The sequence below is a fragment of the Odocoileus virginianus genome, chromosome 14, assembly GCF_023699985.2.
Source record: "Odocoileus virginianus isolate 20LAN1187 ecotype Illinois chromosome 14, Ovbor_1.2, whole genome shotgun sequence".
In the NCBI taxonomy this organism is placed as follows: domain Eukaryota; kingdom Metazoa; phylum Chordata; class Mammalia; order Artiodactyla; family Cervidae; genus Odocoileus; species Odocoileus virginianus.
The window spans coordinates 67,262,347-67,283,808 of NC_069687.1; the positions used below are offsets into that span (position 1 = coordinate 67,262,347).

At 42.9% G+C, this 21,462-nt stretch overlaps 1 protein-coding gene across 1 annotated transcript in view; it reads left to right on the forward strand.

Moving 5' to 3' along the window:
- SLIT3 (slit guidance ligand 3) overlaps positions 1 to 21,074 on the forward strand; it is a 723,374-nt gene extending 702,300 nt beyond the window's left edge. The window contains exons 33-36 of the mRNA XM_070476865.1: positions 6,454 to 6,608; positions 7,240 to 7,525; positions 8,763 to 8,971; positions 20,659 to 21,074. Coding sequence (XP_070332966.1) covers positions 6,454 to 6,608; positions 7,240 to 7,525; positions 8,763 to 8,971; positions 20,659 to 20,894 — 886 coding nt within the window. The 3' untranslated portion in view covers positions 20,895 to 21,074. The remainder of the gene's footprint in view (positions 1 to 6,453; positions 6,609 to 7,239; positions 7,526 to 8,762; positions 8,972 to 20,658) is intronic.
- The last annotated feature ends 388 nt before the right edge of the window (positions 21,075 to 21,462 follow it).

Below are 21,462 nucleotides of genomic sequence, written 5' to 3' on the forward strand. Positions count from 1 at the left end.
AGCACCCGCCTGCTAGTTTTCAGCCCGATGTTATATAGCTACTATAGGACTTCCTGGTGGCTCAGACAGTGAAGCATCTGCTTATAATGTGGGAGACCCGGGCTCAACCCCTCCGTCGGGAAGACCCTCTGGAGAAGGAAATGGCAGCCCACTGCAGTACTCCTGCCTGGAAAATCCCATGGACGGAGGAGCCTGGTAGGCTACAGTCCATGGGGTCGCAAAGAGTCAGGCACGACTGAGCGACTTCACTTCATGTAGCTACTAGCAATCCGTTAATGAAAGAAAGGAATGTCTTAAAACTCAGAGAATGGCACCAGGCCCCTCATCCATAAGATGTATTTTGGGATAATCTTGGCACCAGAAGAGTCATCCTGGGCCATAAAATGATTGACTTGAATCTTGTAGAAAGGCAGATTACCATACAAATAATTTCATTTACATAGATTAGGGGAACAGTGTACTGAGTATAACATCCTGGTTTGTCAAGTGGTTCTGATTCATTAGGTGGAACCGACTTCAAGACAGAGTCTGGGGTAAATGCGCAGTACATTAACATCAGTTCAGTTCAGTCCAGTTCAGTCGCTCAGTTCTGTCTGACTCTTTGCGACCCCATGAATCGCAGCACACCAGGCCTCCCTGTCCATTGCCAACTCTCGGAGTTTACTCAAACTCATGTCCATCGAGTCGGTGATGCCATCCAGCCATCTCATCCTCTGTCGTCCCCTTCTCCTCCTGCCCCCAATCCCTCCCAGCATCAGGGTCTTTTCCAATGAGTCAACTCTTTGCATGAGGTGGCTTCAGACAAATATTTCCATAAGAAAAATGCCTTGGTTAACTCAAGATTTGAGAAAAGTTAAGTTCAGGTGGAACCAGGTGTCATTATGGCAACACAGTATTTTAAGAGAAACCTCTTTTTAAATTTGTATAGAGAAGGGAAAAAAAATCACTAGTTTGTTTAAGAGAGAACAAGGTGTCTGACACTTGCAGCCTACTTCCTCCGTTTGGAGACCCCTGGCCTTCCTGCCTGTCACCCTCTCAGTGTCATTTATTGATGTGTTTTTATGCCAGTATTGATCTGTTTTTATGCCAATATCTTACTATTTTGATTACTCTGGTTTTGTAATACAGTTTCAAATCAGGAAGAGTGATGGCTCCAGCTTTTTCTTTCTCAAGATTGCTTTGGCTATTCACAGTCCTTTATGGTATCACATAAATTTGATGACTATTGTTTCTGTGAAAAATGCCATTGGAATGTTGGTAGAGATTGCATTGTATCTGTAGATTACTTTGGGTACTATGGACATGTTAACAGTATTAATCCTTCTAGTCCCTGAGCACTGCACATCTTTCTGTTTATTTTTGTCTTCTTCACTTTCTTTCATCAGTGTCTTACAGTTCTGAGTGCACAGGTGTTTTACCTCCTTAACTATTTTTTTCCTAGGTATTTTGTTCTTTTTGATGCAGTGTAAATGGGATTGTTTTCTTTTTTCTCTTTCTTTTTTAGATTAATTTTTATTGGCATATAGTTGACTTACAATGTTATGTTAGTTTCTGCTGTACAACAGCGTGAGTCAGTTATAGACACGCCCACTCTTTCTTGGATTCTGTTCCCATATAGGTCATTACTGAGTACTGTGTAGAATTCCCCACGCTGTACAGTGGATCCTTATTAGTTATCTATTTCATGTATAGTAGTGTTTATATGTCAATCCCAATCCTTATTCCTCCCCTTCTTAATTTCTCTGATAGAAATTGTTAGTGTATAGAAATGAAACTGATTTTTTTTTGCTTTTTTATTGAAGTATGGTTGAATATAGTTTACAGTGTTGTTTCTGGTGTACAGCAAAGTATTTACATATATATTCTTTTTCAGATTCTTGTCCCATGTAGGTTATTACAAAAGACTGCGTATAACTCCCTATGCTATCCAGTAGGTCCTTGTTATTTAATCTATTTATATATAGTAATGTGTTTATGTTCATCTCAAACTCCTAATTTATCCCTCCCTCCACCTTTCGCCTTTGGTAACCGTAAGTTTGCTTTCCATGTCTGTGACTCTATTTCTGTTTTGTAAATAAGTTCATTTGTATTACTTTGTAGCTCCTACATATGAATGATATCATATGATATTTGGCTTTCTCTGATTTACTTCACTTCGTGTGATAATCTCTAGGTCCATAAATGTTGCTGCAAATGGCATTACTTCATTTTCTTATGGCTGAGTAGTATTGCATTGTAGTGTATATGTACCCCATCCTCTTCTCTGCTCATCTATTGATGGACATTTAGGTTGTTTCATGTCTTGGCTGTTGTGAATAGTGCTGTGGTGAACACTGGGGTGCAAATATCTTTTTGAAGTATGATTTTCTCTGGATATGTGCCCAGGAGTGGGATTGCAATATCACATGGTAACCCTACTTCTAGTTTTTTATGGAACCACCATACTGTTCTCCATAATAGCTATATCAATTTACATTCCCACTGGCAGTGTATGAGGGTTCCCTTTTCTCCACACCAGCACTTATTATTTGTAGACTTTTTGATGATGGCCATTCTGACCAGTGTGACATGATACCTCACTGTAGTTTTGATTTGCACTTCTCTAATAATCAGTAATGTTGGGCATCTTTTCACGTGCCAGTTGGCCATCTGTATATCTTCTATGAAGAAATACCTGTTCAGATCCTTTTTCTGGAGTGTAATTGATTTACAGTGCTGTGTTAGTTTCTGCTGTGCAATGAAGTGAACCACCCCCTCCCTCGTGAGCCTCTCTCCCGCCCGCCCCCGCCCGCCCCACTGAGTCATCACAGAGCTCCAGGCTGAGCTCCTTGTTCTGTGCCGTAACTGCCCCCCAGCTCCCTGTTTTACACGGCACATGTATACGTGTCAGTACTGCTCTCCCAGCGCGTCCCACCCTCCTCTAATCCCCACGTCCACCTGTCTGTTTTCTACATCTGCATCTCTATTCCTGCCCTGCATATAGGTTCATCTGTACCATTTTGCAAGATTCTATATATATGCATTAATATATGATATTTTTCTCTTTCTGACTTATTCACTCTTTATGACAGACTCTGGGTCCATCCACATCACTGCAAATGACCCAATTTTGTTCCTCTGTATGGCTGAGTAATAGTTCATTGTATATATGTACCACATATTCTTTACCCATTCATCGGTCAGTGGACATCTAGGTTGCTAATCCTTGCATCCCTGGAATAAATCCCACTTGATCATAGTATATGATCCTTTTAAGGTATTACTGGATTCCGTTTGCTACTATTTGTTGAAAATTTTTTGTGTCTATGCTCATCAGTGATCTGGTCTGCGATTTTATTTTTTGTGATATCTTTGTCTGGTTTTGGTATTGGGGTGATAGTGGCTTCACAAAATGAGTTTGCAAGTGCTCCTTCCTCTGCGAGTTTTTAGAATAGTTTCAGAAGGATAGGTGTTAGCTCTTCTCTAAATGTTTGATGGAATTCTTCTATGAAGCCATCTGGTCCTGGACTTTTGTATATTGGGAGTTTAAAAAAAAAAAAAACTTGTTTTTGGCTGCATGGGTTTTCTCTGGTTGTAGAGAGTGGGGGCTACTCTTCATTGCAATGTGCAAGCTTCTCATTGCAGTGGCTTCTCTTGTTGCAGAGCACAGGTTCTAGGCATGTGGACTTCAGTAGTTGTGGTGCATGGGTTTAGTTAGCAGAATGTGGGATCTTAGTTCCCTGATCAGGGATCAAACCCATGTCACCTGCATTGGGAGGCAGATTTTTAACTGCTGGACCACCAGGCAAGTCCCTATTGGGAGTCTTTTAATCACAGATACAATTTAAATGTTTATAACTGGTATGTTCACATCTTCTATTTCTTCCTTGTTCAATCTTGGAAGATTGTCATTTCTAAGCCTTTGTCCATTTCTTCTAGGTTGTCCATTTATTGGTATACATTTGCCTGTAGTAGTCTTTTATGGTGTTTTGTATTTCTGCAGTGTTGATTTTAAGTTCTTTTACATTTCTGATTTTATCGATTTAGGCCCTATCCCTCTTTTTCTTGATGAGTTTTCCTCAAGGTTTATCAATTTTGTTTATCTTTTCAAAAACCAGCTTTTAGTTTCATTGATCTTTTGTATTTTCTTTTCTTTCTCTCTTTCTTTTTTTTTTTTGTTCTGCTCTTTGATTTTTTTCCTTCTATTAAGCTTGGATTTTGTTTGTTCTTCTATCTCTAGTTGCTTTAGGTATAAGGTTATGTTGTTTGAGATTTTTCTTGTTTCCTGAGGTAGGCTTGTATTGCTATAAATGTCCCTATAAAAGCAAAATTGCTTTTGCTGTATCTCAGAGGTTTTGGATAGTCATGCTTTCATTTTCATTTGTCTTTAAGCATTTTTTATTTCCTCTTTGATTTCTTCAGTGATCCATTGGTTGTTTAGTAGCATATTGTTTAGCCTTCATGTATTTGTGGGGTTTTTTTTGCAATTTCTCCTTACAGTTGATTTCTAATCTCACTGTGTTGTGATCAGAAAAGATGCTTGATATGATTTCAGTTTTCTTAAATTTACCAAAGCTTGCTTTGTGACCCAGCATGTGATCTATCCTGGAGAATGTTCCATGTGCACTTGAGAAGAATGTGTGTTGTTCTGCTTATGGATGGAACTCTCTATAGCTATGAATTAAGTCTGTCTAGTCTAAATGTCTCATTTAAGGCCTGTGTTTCCCTATTTTCTGTCTGGGTGATCTGTCCATTGATGTAAGTGGAGTAATGTGACTGATGTTTATAATTTTATGTCTAGCAACTTCACTGAATTTGTTAGTTCTGACAGTTTTTCAGTGGAAACTTTATATTTTTTTGTATATATCATGTCATCTGCAAGTAGTGACAGTTCTGCTTCTTACTTTGTGATATGTATACCTTTTGGGGCTTCCCTGGTGGCTCAGTTGGTAAAGAATCTCCTGCAATGCAGGAGACCTGGGTTTGATCCCTGGGTCAGGAAGATCCCCTGGAGAAGGAAATGGCAATGCACTCCAGGACTCTTGCCTGGAGAATCCCATGGACAGAGCAGCTGAGCAGGCTACAGTCCATGGGATCGCCAAGAGTTGGACAGACTACGTGACTTTCACTTTCACATTTTTTCATACCTTTTTTATTTCTTTCTTAGTTGCTCAGGCTGGGACTTCCAATACTATGTTGACTCTAAGTGGCGAGAGTGGACATCCTTGTTTTGTTTCCAATTTTAAAGGAAAAGCTTTCCACTTTTCACTACTAAGTATGTTAGTCATGGGTTTGCCATATGTGGCCTTTGTTATATTGAGGAATGTTCCCTCTACACCCACTTTGTTGAGGGTTTTTATCATAAATAGATGGTTGAATTTTGTCAAATTCTTTTTCTCCATTTATTGAGATGATTATATGATTTTGATCCTTTGTTAATGTGGTATATCACACTGATTAATCCACTTGATCATGGTGTCTGATCCTTTTAATGTACTGTTGAATTAGGTTTGCTAATATTTTATTAAGAATGTTTGCATCTGTTTTCATCAGGGATATTGGCCTGTAATTTTCATTTTTTATGGTATTCCTGTTTTTCAGTATCAGGGTGATGAGGACCTTGTAAAAAGAGCTTGGAAGTTTGTTCCTATTCTGTTTTTGGAAGAGTTTGAGAAGGATTGTTATTAAGTCTTCTTTAAATGTTTGGTAGGAAAAAAGTAAACATAGTTTGTTTGGTAGAATTCACTTATGAAGCCACCTAGTCCTAGACTTCTGTTCGTCGGGAAGTTTTTGGTAACTGATCGAATACCCTTGAAGGCATGCCTCATTTTGTTGCCTTTGCTCTATCATGCTTCACAAATATTATGTTGTTTACAAATTGAAAGTTTGTGGCAGCCCTGTGTTGAGTGAGTCTATTGGTGCCATTTTTCCAGCAGTTGCTCACTTCATGCCTGTGTGTCGTATTTTGGTGATTCTAACAATATTCAAACTTTTTCATTTTTGTATTTGTTATGGTGATCAGTGATGTTTGATGTTATTACTGCAAAAATTGACTCCCTGAAGGTTCGAGTGACAGCATTTTTTTGGCATTAAAGTATTTTTAGGGTATGTACATTGCTTTTTCGACAAAATGCTATTGACACTTAATAGAGTATTTAATAAACATAACTTTTATATGCACTGGGAAACTAGAAAAGTGACTCACTTTACTGAGGTGATCTGGAATGGAATCTGCATTATCTTTGAGGTATATCTATGTAGATAGATAAGACAGATGAAATGAATAACTGGAGAAGCTATAGGTGTAACAGGTAATAAGAATTCTATGTACTCTTTTTATTTTTGTGATTTATGTTGTTTGGAATTACTCCCAGATAAAACGCAAGGAATCCCAGTCAAGTTCATTCATGGTACAGGCTGTGGAAGGCATTCAGCAAACCTTCTGTCTCTCCCCCTTCCTTCTCTCCTGCCCAGCGTGGAGACTGTGAATGATGGGCAGTTTCACAGCGTGGAGCTAGTGATGCTAAACCAGACCCTGAACCTGGTGGTGGACAAAGGAGCCCCCAAAAGCCTGGGAAAGCTCCAGAAGCAGCCAGCAGTGAGCATCAACAGTCCCCTCTACCTTGGAGGTAAACCCCATCTCCTTCCACCTGTTCCTTGTACTCTCATACCCACACCCAGGCCCACTGGTGGGGCTCACAGCTCTCAACACCCACTGCCAAAGCCAATCAAGGGAGGCTTCCTGGAGGAAGTGATGGCCAAGATGCTTCCTAAAGGGTGAACAGTTAGCCAGGTCATGGGGAAGAGAAGAGAAAAGGAGAGAAGGCAGGGCTCCTTCCGAGAAACTACAAGTTGTTCAGGGGGCTGGGAGAAGGTGAAGATGAAATGGGGAGGGAGGAGATGCAAACAGGGTGCAGGCCTTCCAATATGCAGGCTTGCCTCGGCTCTGCCACCTCCTCTGATGCTTTGAGGCTCAGCTGATTTGTATGGAGGAGCATGTTTAAGATTAAGGGCATTCAAAGGCCAAAGAGAGAAGGAGCGACCAGCCTGGCAGAGCCTGGGCGTGAAGCACAGCCTTGCGCTGGTAGTTCTCAAAGGATTATGTAGAAAAAAAAAAAACCAAAAAGGAGCAGAGCAAGCTGTTGAACACTGAGATTCCCAAGACTTCTCCCCAGGAGTCCACCTCCGAGGGCTGGGATGTGGGCAAGCGGGGGGGTCAGGGGCGGGTCTTCAGGCTGCGGTCTGGTGCCCCTCCCGCAGGCATCCCCACCTCCACCGGCCTCTCAGCCTTGCGCCAGGGCACGGACCGGCCACTGGGCGGCTTCCACGGCTGCATCCACGAGGTGCGCATCAACAATGAGCTCCAGGACTTCAAGGCCCTCCCCCCACAGGCCCTGGGTGTCTCGCCGGGCTGCAAATCCTGCAGCGTGTGCAGGCACGGCCTGTGCCGAGCCGTGGAGAAGGACAGCGTGGTGTGTGAGTGCCACCCGGGCTGGACTGGCCCGCTGTGCGACCAGGAGGCCCGCGACCCCTGCCTCGGCCACAGGTCTGTATTCTGCGCCCTCCCCACCCCCCGTCATCCCCGCCCCAGCATGACGTGAGCACAGATGGAAGCTGGAATGACTGCAGTCAGACTGTAGGCAGGACCTGTGGGGAGGCTGCTTAGAAGGTCAGGAACTTACACAAACAGTAGGTCTTGCTCAGAAGGGACATCAGTGTGCAAGGGCCTGGCTGAAAAGTACTTGTCAAATGACTGTCAGAGCCTGCCTAGAGTTGCAGTAGCCCCCACATGCCTCCAAGACAAGTGGAATGGGGCACCAGCGCACATGTGCCATGGCAGGTGGGTGCATTTTAACCCCAACTCGGCTCCCCACTCAGCAGTGCCCCCCCATGCAGGCACCAGGGGTGTATAGCCACATACAGATGAATCATGGCATAGCTCTGGCGTTCATTATGCATTCAAATACTGAGGGCCTACAATGTGTCAGACCTTGTACTGAACATAAGACGCCCAGTGTGCTCAGTGTTCAGAGATCTGATTCAACTGAAAACAACACTGGAGCCATGCCCGGTAACTGGCATGGCTGAGCAAGCTGGGACATGATATTGTGAATCGGAAGTGAAGGACAGCAGGAAAGGGGCAGAGTCTCCTGGGTCGCTCTGAAGTGTGTGTGCATGTTTGACTCTACAGTGAATATGTCCACAATGAACCCTAGCTCTGAGTGTCATCCCAGTAGGGAGAATGCTGCAGCATGATTAAGAATCCAGGCTGTGGCATCACTTTGTCCTTTGTGAGATGTAGATAAGACTGTCTACTGTGCAGGTCTGCAGAGGAGAGGTGATGGTAGAAAATAAGACTGATGTTGGGCATAAAGTATGTACTCCAATGCCTGACATAGAGCAGGTGGTAGTGGTGGTAATAGTAGTCATGTTAATAACTAAGATGGCAGAACAGGTAAACTGGTTGGAGACTGCTTAGGTTTCTCTGAGCAATGACTTGCCACTAAGATTGATGGGCTCTGATGTCTGGGTATAAAACAGTAAGTAAGCCAGCCTTGTTGCACTCACAGCTGACAGTGGTCTTTGGGTGATACTCACGAGCCTCCAGCTGATTGATACTGGGCCACTGGGCTGGCAGAGGGCAGACCACATGATGGAGCAGGCCTAGGAGCCCACAGCTCCAAGTCCCCTGGTCCGAGTCTGGGAGTGGCTGGGGTGGACAGAGGCAGCCTGCAGCTGCTCTGCCTGCCTGGTCCCCCTCTCACCCTCGCCTCTGCCCCCAGCTGCATCCAGGGGAAGTGTGTGGCATCTGGAAGCTCCTACGTGTGCAGGTGCACTGAAGGCTATGGAGGGGCCTTGTGTGACCAGAAGAATGACTCCAGCAGCGCCTGCTCAACCTTCAAATGTCACCAGGGACAGTGCCACATCTCAGATCGAGGGGAGCCCTACTGCCTGTGCCAGCCCGGCTTTAGTGGGGAGCACTGTGAACAAGGTGGGTCCACTGTGCGCATGGGAGGGGGCCCTCAGAAGGATGCAGGGGTCAGAGTCAGACTCCACATTCATCCCATGGCTTGAGTTCCAGGTCCAGCTGTGCCACTTAGAGGCTGTGCGACCTTCGTTGAGTCACCCACTGAGCCTCAGAGTCCTTCGCCTTGAATATGGGAGCAACACTGTACCTTCCTGTATGAGCTATCCGTTGCTGCATAACAAATCAGCACCAAAACATAGCAGTTCAGAACTGCACTAAACATGCTCTGTCCCACATGGTTCCTGTAGGTCAAAGATTCAGAAGTAGCTTTGCAACCGTGAGAGACGCAAACTGAAACTATGTAGCAAACAGCCAGGACCAGGGGAGCTCCCCCCTCCCTTGATCCTGTTCTAGCTGCCAGCCCTTGAGCTGCCAGGGTGGCCCTCTAAGCAGCACACTGGCTCACCCGGGGAACTTGTTGGCAATGCAGACGCCCAGGTGCTGCCCAACCTTCCAAAGCAGAACCTGCGTTTTAACAAGAGCCCCAGAGATGCGCGTGCGCGCTAACACTGCAGCAGCAGCTATGCAGGCTCCTGACCTCCTGCCGTTGTTGGGTCAAGGGAAGACAGCTCCTGTCTGATCCCACTTTGAGAACATCAGATTACTTACCTCCCTTAGCGGCCCCTTTAGTGATTAATCACAAAAGGAAAGTTGAGATTATGTTACAGTTGAGATGGTTCTGTCTCATCTTGGAGGTTTATCTCTGGCACAGAACCTGAGTCTTTGTTTCCCTCCCTGTCACCAGAATCCCAGAACCAGAATTCACATTTTGTACCTCGTTAAAATTCCATTCTTGACCAACTTTGTTAAATAATCTATTTTGAAATAATTTCAGATCTACCAGAAAAGTTGCCAGAACCACACAAACAGCGCTCCAGTTCCCTTCAACTGGACGGCCCAGGGTGTGGAGTTTGCATTCCACCCCTACCCACATCAAGACACCTGTGATCATGAGTCTCTTTTCTATCCTTTTAACAATCTCATAATTTTGAAAAACTACACCAAGCTTAACAAAATTCACATTACATCACATTAACCACCTAAAGCTTTAAAATGCATTCACAATCCCTCTGATGCTCACAAGAGCCCATGAAGAAGCGGGAAGGACCAGGAAATGTGTCACCAGTTTCCAGACCAGGAAACTGAGGGTCAGGGATGACAAGAGACTGGTTCAAGGCTGAGAGACCAAAGATCCCATGTGGCCAAGGTCCATTACTCGCTTTTTCACTGCCTTGCTCCACATGTTGTCCCAGTGGACGGAGGACAGTAGCGGGGTCAAGGTGAGAAGCTGGGTCAGGAACCAGAGGATTAAGCAGATCCAAGGGGTTCCCTCCTCTCATTTCTACAATCTGTACAGATGCTCACACACATGCCCTTTGGCTCAGTGACCCCTATTCCCCTTTGACACCTCAACTCCAGCATCACTTCCCAGAGAGACGATATTTGGCCCCTAGGCTAGTCAGGCCCCTTTACTATGTATTTTGTGTAAACCTGTCCTGTTTCTTCTCATCAGTTTATCATTACAAATATGTGTATTTAAATGACTATATAATTAGTGTCTAGACTCTACACCAATGGAGACAGGCTACTGTGAATAGTGAGGACTGGGGCAAACTAGATATCTTCTATCCTGTCTAAAACTCTCAGCTTCAGCCCATCACTGCCATGCAGGGATGCAGGCTTCGCTTCCCAGACCTCCTGGTTCTCAAAGAAACCAGATATCCCAACGTTTAGATGAAATATTCAGGGTGTGTTTTTTTTAATTTTTACTTTATTGGTTTTGCTATACATTGACATGAACCCACCATGGGTGTTCCCCATGTGCTCCCCATCCTGAACCCTCCTCCCTCCTCCCTCCCCATCTCATCCCTCTGGGTCATCCCAGTGCACCAGCCCCGAGCACCCTGTATCATGCATCCAACCTAGACTAGCAATTCATTCCACATAGGATAATGTACATGTTTCAATGCCATTCTCCCATATCATCCCACCCTTGCCCTCTCCCACAAAGTCCAAAAGACTGTTCTATACATCTGTGTCTCATTTACTGTCTCACATACAGGGTTATTGTTACCATCTTTCTAAATTCCATATATATGTGTTAGTATATTGTATTGGTCTTTTTCTTTCTGGCTTACTTCACTCTGTATAATAGGCTCCAGTTTCATCCACCTCATTAGAACTGATTCAAATGTATTCTTTTTAATGGCTGAGTAATATTCCATTGTACATATGTACCACAGCTTCCTTATCCATTCGTCTGCTGATGGGCATCTGGGTTGCTTCCATGTCCTGGCTATGATAAACAGTGCTGTGATGAACATTGGGGTGCACGTGTCTCTTTCAGATCTGGTTTCCTCAGTGTGTATGCCCAGGAGTGGGATTGCTAGGTCATATGGCAGTTCTATTTCCAGTTTTTTAAGGAATCTCCACACTGTTCTCCATAGCGGCTGTACTAGTTTACATTTCCACCAACAGTGTAAGAGGGTTCCCTTTTCTCCACACCCTCTCCAGCATTTATTGCTTGTAGACTTTTGGATAGCAGCCATCCTGACTGGCGTATAATGGTACCTCATTGTGGTTTTGATTTGCATTTCTCTGATAATGAGTGATGTTGAACATCTTTTCATGTGTTTGTTAGCCATCTGCATGTCTTCTTTGGAGAAATGTCTGTTTAGTTCTTTGGCCCACTTTTTGATTGGGTCGTTTATTTTTATGGAATTGAGTTGCAGGTGTTGCTTGTATATTTTTGAGATTAATTATTTGTCCATTGCTTCATTTGCTATTATTTTCTCCAATTCTGAAGGCTGTGTTTTCACCTTGCTTATAGTTTCCTTTGTTGTGCAGAAGCTTTTAATTTTAATTAGGTCCCATTTGTTTATTTTTGCTTTTATTTCCAATATTCTGGGAGGTGGGTCATAGAGGATCCCACTGTGATTTATGTCGGATTTGCCTATGTTTTCCTCTAGGAGTTTTATAGTTGGGGTCTTATGTTTAGATCTTTAATCCATTTTGAGTTTATTTTTGTGTAGGGTGTTAGAAAGTGTTCTAGTTTCATTCTTTTATAAGTGGTTGACCAGTTTTCCCAGCACCACTTATTAAAGATATTGTCTTCTCTCCATTGTATATTCTTGCTTCCTTTGTCAAAGATAAGCTGTCCATAGGTGCATGGATTTATCTCTGGGCTTTCTATTCTGTTCCATTGATCTATATTTCTGTCTTTGTGCCAGTACCATTCTGTCTTGATGACTGTGGCTTTGTAGTAGAGCCTGAAGTCAGGCAGGTTGATTCCTCCAGTTCCATTCTTCTTTCTCAAGATTGGTTTGGCTATTTGAGGTTTTTTGTATTTTGTTTTTTGTATTTCCACACAAATTGTGAAATTATTTGTTCTAGTTCTGTGAAGAATACCATTGGTAGCTTGATACGGATTGCATTGATTCTGTAAATTGCTTTGGGTCGTATACTCATTTTCACAATATTGATTCTGCCAGTTCATGAACACGGTATACTTCTCCATCTATTTGTGTCCTCTTTGATTTCTTTCATCCGTGTTTTATAGTTTTCTATGTATAGGTCTTTTGTTTCTTTAGGTAGATATACTCCTAAGTATTTTATTCTTTTTGCTGCAATGGTGAATGGTATTGTTTCCTTAATTTCTCTTTCTGTTTTCTCATTGTTAATGTATAGGAATGCAAGGGATTTCTGTGTGTTAATTTTATATCCTGCAACTTTACTATATTCATTGATTAGCTCTAATAATTTTCTGGTAGAGTCTTTAGTGTTTTCTATGTAGAGGATCATGTCATCTGCAAACAGAGAGTGTTTCCCTTCTTCTTTTCCTATCTGGATTCCTTTTATTTCTTTTTCTGCTCTGATTGCTGTGGCCAACACTTCCAAAACTATGTTGAATAGTAGTGGTGAGAGTGGGCAGCCTTGTCTTGTTCCTGACTTTCAGGGGAAATGCTTTCAATTTTTCACCATTGAAGATAATGTTTGCTGTGGGTTTGTCATATATAGCTTTTATTATGTTGAGGTATGTTCCTTCTATTCCTGCTTTCTGGAGAGTTTTTCTCATAAATGGATGTTGAATTTTGTCACAGGCTTTTTCTGCATCTATTGAGATAATCATATGGTTTTTATCTTTCAATTTGTTAATGTGGTGTATTACATTGATTGATTTGCAGATATTAAAGAATCCTTGCATTCCTGGGATAAAGACCACTTGGTCTGTGAACCTCTCTGGGTGTCCCTCACTGTGGAGAATCTTTTCACCATTAACCTAGAAGTTTTATTATCAGTGCTGTATAGTTGGAGAAGCCTTGAGGCTACTGGAAGAATAAAACTGAAAGCCAGAGGCAGGAGACTTAAGCCCAAAACGTGAGAACACCAGAGAACTCCTGACTACAGGGAACATTAAGTAATAAGAGATCATCCAAAAGCCTCCATACCTACACTGAAACCAAGCACCACCCAAGAGCCAGTAAGTTCCAGAGCAAGTCATACCACACAAATTCTTCAGCAACGCAGGAACATAGCCCTTAGTGTCAACATACAGGCTGCCCAAAGTCACACCAAACACATAGACCCATCTCAAAACTCACTACTGGACACTCCATTGCACTCCAGAGAGAAGAAATCCAGTTCCATGCACCAGAACACCGACGCAAGCTTCCCTAACCAGGAAACCTTGACAAGCCAATCGTCCAACCCCACCCACTGGGAGAAACCTCCACAATAAAAAGGAACCACAGGCCACCAGAATACAGAAAGGCCACTCCAAACACAGCAATCTAAACAAGATGAAAAGGCAGAAAAATACCCAACAGGTAAAGGAACATGAAAAATGCCCACCAAGCCAAACAAAAGAGGAGAAGATAGGGAATCTACCTGAAAAAGAATTTAGAATAATGATAATAAAAATGATCCAAAATCTTGAAAACAAAGGAGTTACAGATAAATAGCCTGGAGACAAGGATTGAGAAGATGCAAGAAATGTTTAACATAGACCTAGAAGAAATAAAAAAGAGTCAATTAAAAATGAATAATGCAATGGGGAATACATGTAAATCCATGGCTGATTCATTTCAATGTATGACAAAAACCACTGCAATGTTGTAAAGTAATTAGCCTCCAACTGATAAAAATAAATGGAAAAAAATGAATAATGCGATAAATGAGATCAAAAACACTCTGAAGGGAACCAACAGTAGAATAACGGAGGCAGAAGATAGGATAAGTGAGGTAGAAGATAAAATGGTCAATTTGTTAATGTGGTGTATTACATTGATTGATTTGCAGATATTGAAGAATCCTTGCATCCCTGGGATAAAACCCATTTGGTCATGATGTATGATCTTTTTAATATGTTGTTGGATTCTGTTTGCTAGAATTTTGTTAAGGATTTTTTGCATTTATGTTCATCAGTGATATTGGCCTGTAGTTTTCTTTTTTTGTGGTATTTTGTCAGGTTTTGGTATTAGGGTGATGGTGGCCTCATAGAACGAGTTTGGAAGTTTACCTTCCTCTGCAATTTTCTGGAAGAGTCTGAGTATGATAGGTGTTAGCTCTTCTCTAACTTTTTGATAGAATTCAGCTGTGAAGCCTTCTGGTCCTGGGCTTTTGTTTGTTGGAAGATTTCTGATTACAGTTTCAATTTCCATGCTTGTGATGGGTCTGTTAAGATTTTCTATTTCTTCCTGGTTCAGTTTTGGAAAGTTGTACTTTTCTAAAAATTTGTCCATTTCTTCCAAGTTGTCCATTTTATTTGCATATAGTTGCTGATAATAGTCTCTTATGATCCTTTGTATTTCTATGTTGTCTGCTGTGATCTCTCCATTTTCATTTCTAATTTTGTTGATTTGATTTGTCTCCCTTTGTTTCTTGATGAGTCTGGCTAATGGTTTGTCAATTTTATTTAACTTCTCAAAGAGTCAGCTTTTGGCTTTGTTGATTTTTGCTATGGTCTCTTCTGCTTCTTTTGCATTTATTTCTGCCCTAATTTTTAAGATTTCTTTCCTTCTATTAACCCTGGGGTTCTTCATTTATTCCTTTTCTAGTTGCTTTAGATGTAGAGTTAGGTTATTTATTTGACTTTTTTCTTGTCTCTTGAGGTAAGCCTATATTGCAAAGAACCTTCCCCTTAGCACTGCTTTTACAGTGTCCCATAGGTTTTGGATTGTTGTGTTTTCATTTTCATTCATTTCTATGCATATTTTGATTTCATTTTTTATTTTTTCTGTGATTTGTTGGTTATTCAGCAGTGTATTGTTCAGCCTCCATATGTTGGAATTTTCAATAATTTTCTCCTGTAATTGACATCGAATCTTACTGCATTGTGGTCAGAGAAGATGCTTGGAATGATTTCAATTTTTTTTAATTTACCAAGGCTAGATTTATGGCCCAGGATGTGATCTATCCTTGAGAAGGCTCCATGTGCGCTTGAGAAAAAGGTGAAATTCATTGTTCTGGGGTGAAATGTCCTATAGATATCAATTAGGTCTAACTGGTCTATTGTATCATGTAAAGTTTGTGTTTCCTTGTTAATTTTCTGTTTAGTTGATCTATCCATAGGTATGAGTGGGGTATTAAAGTCTCCCACTATTATTGTGTTATTGTTAATTTCCCCTTTCATACTTATTAACATTTGTCTTACATATTGCGGTGCTCCTTTGTTGGGTGCATATATACTTATAATTGTTATATCTTCTTCTTGGATTGATCCTTTGATCATTATGTAGCGTCCATCTTTGTCTCTTTTCACAGCCTTTATTTCAAAGTCTATTTTATCTGATATGAGTATTGCTACTCCTGCTTTCTTTTGGTCTCCGTTTGCGTGGAATATTTTTTTCCAGCCCTTCACTTTCAGTCGGTATGTGTCCCTTGTTTCGAGGTGGGTCTCTTGTAGACAGCATATACAGGGGTCTTGTTTTTGTATCCATTCAGCCAGTCTTTGTCTTTTGGTTGGGGCATTCAACCCATTTACATTTAAGGTAATTATTTATAAGTACAATCCTGTTGCCATTTACTTTATTGTTTTGGGTTTGAGTTTATACACCCTTAATGTGTTTCCTGTCTAGAGAAGATCCTTTAGCATTTGTTGAAGAGCTGGTTTGGTGGTGCTAAATTCTCTCAGCTTTTGCTTGTCTGTAAAGCTTTTGATTTCTCCTTCGTGTCTGAATGAGATCCTTACTGGGTACAGTAATCTAGGTTGTAGGTTATTCTCTTTCATCACTTTAAGTATGTCCTGCCATTCCCTTCTGGCCTGAAGAGTTTCTATTGAAAGATCAGCTGTTATCCTCATGGGAATCCCCTTGTGTGTTATTTGTTGTTTTTCCCTTGCTGCTTTTAATATTTGTTCTTTGTGTTTGATCTTTGTTAATTTGATTAATATGTGTCTTGGGGTGTTTCACATTGGGTTTATCCTGTTTGGGGCTCTCTGCGTTTCTTACTGCTTTTAATGTTTGTTCTTTGTGTTTGATCTTTGTTAATTTGATTAATATGTGTCTTGGGGTGTTTCACATTGGGTTTATCCTGTTTGGAGCTCTCTGGGTTTCTTGGACTTGGGCGATTATTTCCTTCCCCATTTTAGGGGAGTTTTCAACTATTATCTCCTCAAGTATTTTCTCATGGTCTTTCTTTTTGTCTTCTTCTTCTGGGACTCCTATGATTCAAATATTGGGGTGTTTAACATTGTCCCAGAGGTCTCTGAGGTTGTCCTCATTTCTTTTCATTCCTTTTTCTTTTTTCCTCTCTGTTTCCTTTATTTCTACCATTCTATCTTCTACCTCACTTATCCTATCTTCTGCCTCTGTTATTCTACTGTTGGATTCCCTCCAGAGTGTTTTTGATCTCATTTATTGCATTATTCATTATATATTGACTCTTTTTTATTTCTTCTAGGTCTTTGTTAAACCTTTCTTGCATCTTCTTGATCCTTGTCTCCAGGCTATTTATCTGTAACTCCAATTTGCTTTCAAGATTTTGGATCATTTTCATTATCATTATTGGGAATTCTTTATCAGGTAGATTCCCTATCTCCTCCTCTTTTGTTTGGTTTGGTGGGCATTTATCCTGTTCCTTTACCTGCTGGGTATTTCTCTGCCTTTTCATCTTGTTTATATTGCTGTGTTTGGGGTGGCCTTTCTGTATTCTGGCAGTTTGTGGTTCCTCTTTATTGTGGAGGTTCCTCGCTGTGGGTGGGGTTGGATGGGTGGCTTGTCAAGGTTTCCTGGTTAGGGAAGCTTGTGTTGGTGTTCTGGTGAGTGAAGCTGGATTTCTTCTCTCTGGAGTGCAATGAAGTGTCCAGTAATGAGTTTTGAGATGTCAGCAGGTTTGGTGTGACTTTGAGCAGCCTGTATGTTGAAGCTCAGGGCTATGTTCCTGTGTTACAGGAGAATTTGTGGTATGTCTTGCTCTGGAGCTTGTTGGCCCTTGGGTGGTGCTTGGTTTCAGTGAAGGTATGGAGGCGTTTGATGAGCTCCTATCAATTAATGTTCCCTGGAGTCATGAGTTCTCTGGTGTTCTCAGGATTTGGACTTAAGCCTCCTGCCTCTGGTTTTCTGTCTTATTCTTAAAGTAGCCTCAAGATTTGTCCATCTATACAGCACTGATGATAAAACATCTAGGTTAATGATGAAAAGTTTCTCCACAGTGAGTGACACCCGGAGAGGTACACAGAATTACATGGAGAAGAGAAGAGGGAAGAGGGAGTTAGGTGACCAGGAGGAGCAGAGGGGGTATCAAAAGGGGAGAGAGCAAGCTAGGCGGTAATCACTCCCTATGTGCTCTCCACAGTCTGGACTCCTCAGAGATGTTCATGGGGTTACACAGAGAGGAGAAGAGGGAGGAAGGAGACAGGTGGCCAGGAGGAGAAAAGGGGGAACCAAAAGGAGAGAGACAGATCCAGCCAGTAATCAGTTCCCTAAGTGTTCTCCACAGCCGGAACACACACAGAGATTCAGAGTTGGGTAGAGAAGAAAAGGGGGAGGAAGGAGATAGAGGCGACCTGGTGGAGACAAAGGAGAGTCAAAAGGGGGAGAGGGCAATCAGGCCAGTGATCCTGCTCCCAAATAAAAATGGGTACTGAAGATTGGGTTCTTAAAGGTACAAAGTTGATAATGAATACCAAAAAGCAAGGATTTAAAATCTAGAGTAGAGGTTAGATTCTCAAAAATACAATATTAAAAAACAACAACACAAAAAATCACAAAAATTATAGAATATATATGTATATGATGTTTGCTTTAAAAATAGGGTCTTTTTTTTTTGCAAGGTAGTAGTAGGTTATAAAAATGAAAATTAATGGAGTAATATGGGACTTAAAAATAAAAAAAAATTTTTAATTTTAATTTAAGAAATGATAATAGTAAAAATATATCTAGGACTTTCTCTGGAGCTGTTGCGGACCTTGTGGGACCAGTTCATTTTCAGATAGTTCCTTGGTTCGGCTTGTACTTCTCAAGGTCTGTAGGCCCCTTCCTATGTAGTCAGTGCTAACTACTGGGTTTTAATCTATTGCACCTGTCACTTCCAAAGCGGTTCCCTCTGTTTATTTTCGCTTCTTCTGTTTGCTGGTCTTTTCAGTGTCTAATTTCTTCCCTGATACATGGGGGCGGTGGTGGTCACTTTTTTAGGCTCACTTGTTCAGTCGTGCTGTGGGGAGGGAGGAACGCTGCAAGCAAATATCATTGGCGTGTGCTCACGGTGATTCAGCCACACTGGGTTTGCCCCCACTCACGGCGTGTGTGCTTTCCCAGTCTACACTGTTCAGGCTTCAGGTTGCTCTGCCAGGAACTGTCTGAGGCGGGCCCTAGTTTGCATGCACTCTCCAGGTCTAAGCTGCTCAGGTTCAGGTTCTCGGGTCCTCCACAGAGGTGCAGACTTGGTTGGGCCTGCGTTTTGTGCCTGTCCCAGGTCTGAGCAGCTCAGGTGACCAGGAGCTTGGGGAGTGCAGTCGCCCCCAGTTGGGGCTGCAGCTTATCCCCTCCCCCATCCCAGTCGCTGGGTTTTCTGGGTGTACAGCGGGCAAGTGTACCGTGTGTCTATTCTGGGGAGCTGATCTCTGGCTGCGACCCTCCCGGTGGATGTCGATCATCCAGAGTCCCAAGAAGTCTTGCTTAGCAGAGAAGTCTGCTTGCAGTTTGACAGAGGTGCCTCTCTGGGGCCGACTGCCCCCTTCCGGCTCTGGCTGCCCTCGCCTGCATGTCTCGGGCGGGAGGTGGGCCGGTCCGCAGCCGGCTAGCTCTGCTCAGTGAGTTCTGTGAGTGTGCCTGGCGGTGTGTTAGGTTAGGGCTTTTCTGGTGATCGTGGGATAGCTATCCCACAGTCTGGGTTGCTATCTCAAGCTGGTTCCCTCAGACTGCCCTCGGGGCATTCAGGCCCAGTCCTTACCCAAAGCACTGCAGCCCGCGCCTCCCTGTCCAGTCCCCGCTTGCTAGTGGGGGATGCGAGCACCTTGGCTGCTGCTCCGCTGGGAGTTGCTGTTAGGCACATAATCTGTGGGTTTTAATCAGTTATTTATCTTTCCTCCTGGTTATTTTGCCCTCTGAGATTCCAACGCTCACCACAGACCCGCCAGAGAGAGTGTTTCCTGTTGTTTGGAAACTTCTCTCTTTTTTAAGTCTCCCTTCCCCAGACGGATCTCCGTCCCTACCTCTTTTGTCTCTCTTTTGATATTTTGTCCTACCTCCTTTCAAAGACAATGGGCTGCCTTTCTGGGTGCCTGATATCCTCTGTCAGCATTCAGAAGTTGTTTTGTGGAATTTGCTCAGCATTCGAATGTTCTTTCGATGAATTTGTGGGGGAGAAAGTGGTCTCCCCATCCTATTCCTCCTCCATCTTAGGACCGCCACCTCAGGGCTTTTTTTATGTTGGCATTTAATTTGGTTGTTAAGCACCTGTGGTGCAATCAACATATATGTGGGATGGGGTGTGGGATGGGGTTTAGCCCTCGGTCCACCAACTTGCCATATCTACTTTGGTCTTTAGGTTCCCTGAAGGAAGGGACCAAGCCTGGTCTTGTCACTTTTACATCCTCAGGGCTTAGTTTTACATTGGGCACTAGTGGTAAAGAATCTGCCTGTCACTGCAGGAAGCATTTGATCCCTGCATCAGAAAGATCTCCTGGAGGAGAGTATGGCAACCCACTCCATATTCCTGCCTGGAGAATCCTATAGACAGAGGAGCCTGGAAGGCTATAGTCCATGGGGTCACAAAGAGTTGGACATGACTGAAGCAACTGAGCATGCACATTAAATAAATAGAGCCTAGTACAGAAAAGGCACTAAGCTTTCATGAAATAAATGGGTTAATGGAGAGGTTCCTAACCCCTGGGCCATGGACAAGATGGTTTGTGGCATGTTAGCAACCAGGCACAGCAGGAGGTGAGCAGCGGGCAAAACCAAAGCCATCTCTCCACCTACCCCCATCCACAGAAAAACTGTCCTCCATGAAACTGGTCCCTAGTACCAAAAAGGTTGGGGACCTCTGGGATAATGGGTGGACAAGTGGATGGATGGGTGGCAGGGAGATGGAAGGATGAGAGAATGTATAAGTACATATGGTCCTCAGACCACAAGTGTTTTGGAGCAGCCTACCCTGGACCACCACCTTCACCACCAATGCCATGTCCTTACCTTTTCTGCCCTCTGCAGAAACGCCTTGCCTGGGAGAGGTGGTCCGAGAGGTGATCCGCCGCCAGAAGGGTTACGCATCATGTGCCACGGCCTCCAAGATACCTGTCATGGAGTGTCGTGGGGGCTGCGGGCCCCAGTGCTGCCAGCCCACCCGCAGCAAGCGGCGGAAGTACGTCTTTCAGTGCACAGATGGCTCCTCGTTCGTGGAAGAGCTGGAGAGACACTTAGAGTGCGGCTGCCGCCCGTGTTCCTAAGGCCCCTGCACCCGCTCTGCCTCCTGGACTCCGGCCGGGTCGGGTGGGGATGGCCACCAGGGGATCCACCCGTGAGACCTGAAGGGAAGGAGTGGGAGCTGGAGAAGAAGCAAAAGAAGAAAAGAATATTAAGTATATTGTAAAATAAACAAAAAATAGAACTTATTTTTATTATGGAAAGTGACTATTTTCATCTTTTATTATATAAATATATCATACCGTCTGAGTATATGTACCATATAGTGAGTAATTTTTACCAGATTTTTTGTTCCATGTTGTGTAATTGTCATGTTTTTATAAACAGCTGTTAAAAGTTTTAAGGGAAAAAAAGAACAAATAAAAGTTTTAAAACAAAAGGATGAACATAAAGAAGTGACAGCCTGACTGAGGCAGAAGGAGGAGGCTTATATGTTTAGGTAACACTATTGTGTTGGCAGAAAGGAAGACCTGCTTACGGAGCTCAGGAAACAGAATGAGAAGAGGAAGAAAGTAAAGGAAAAGATTTTTCTTTCTTTCCTCTGATCTTTACTGACTTTTCTTCCTTCCCTGAAAGCACCCAGCTTTTCCA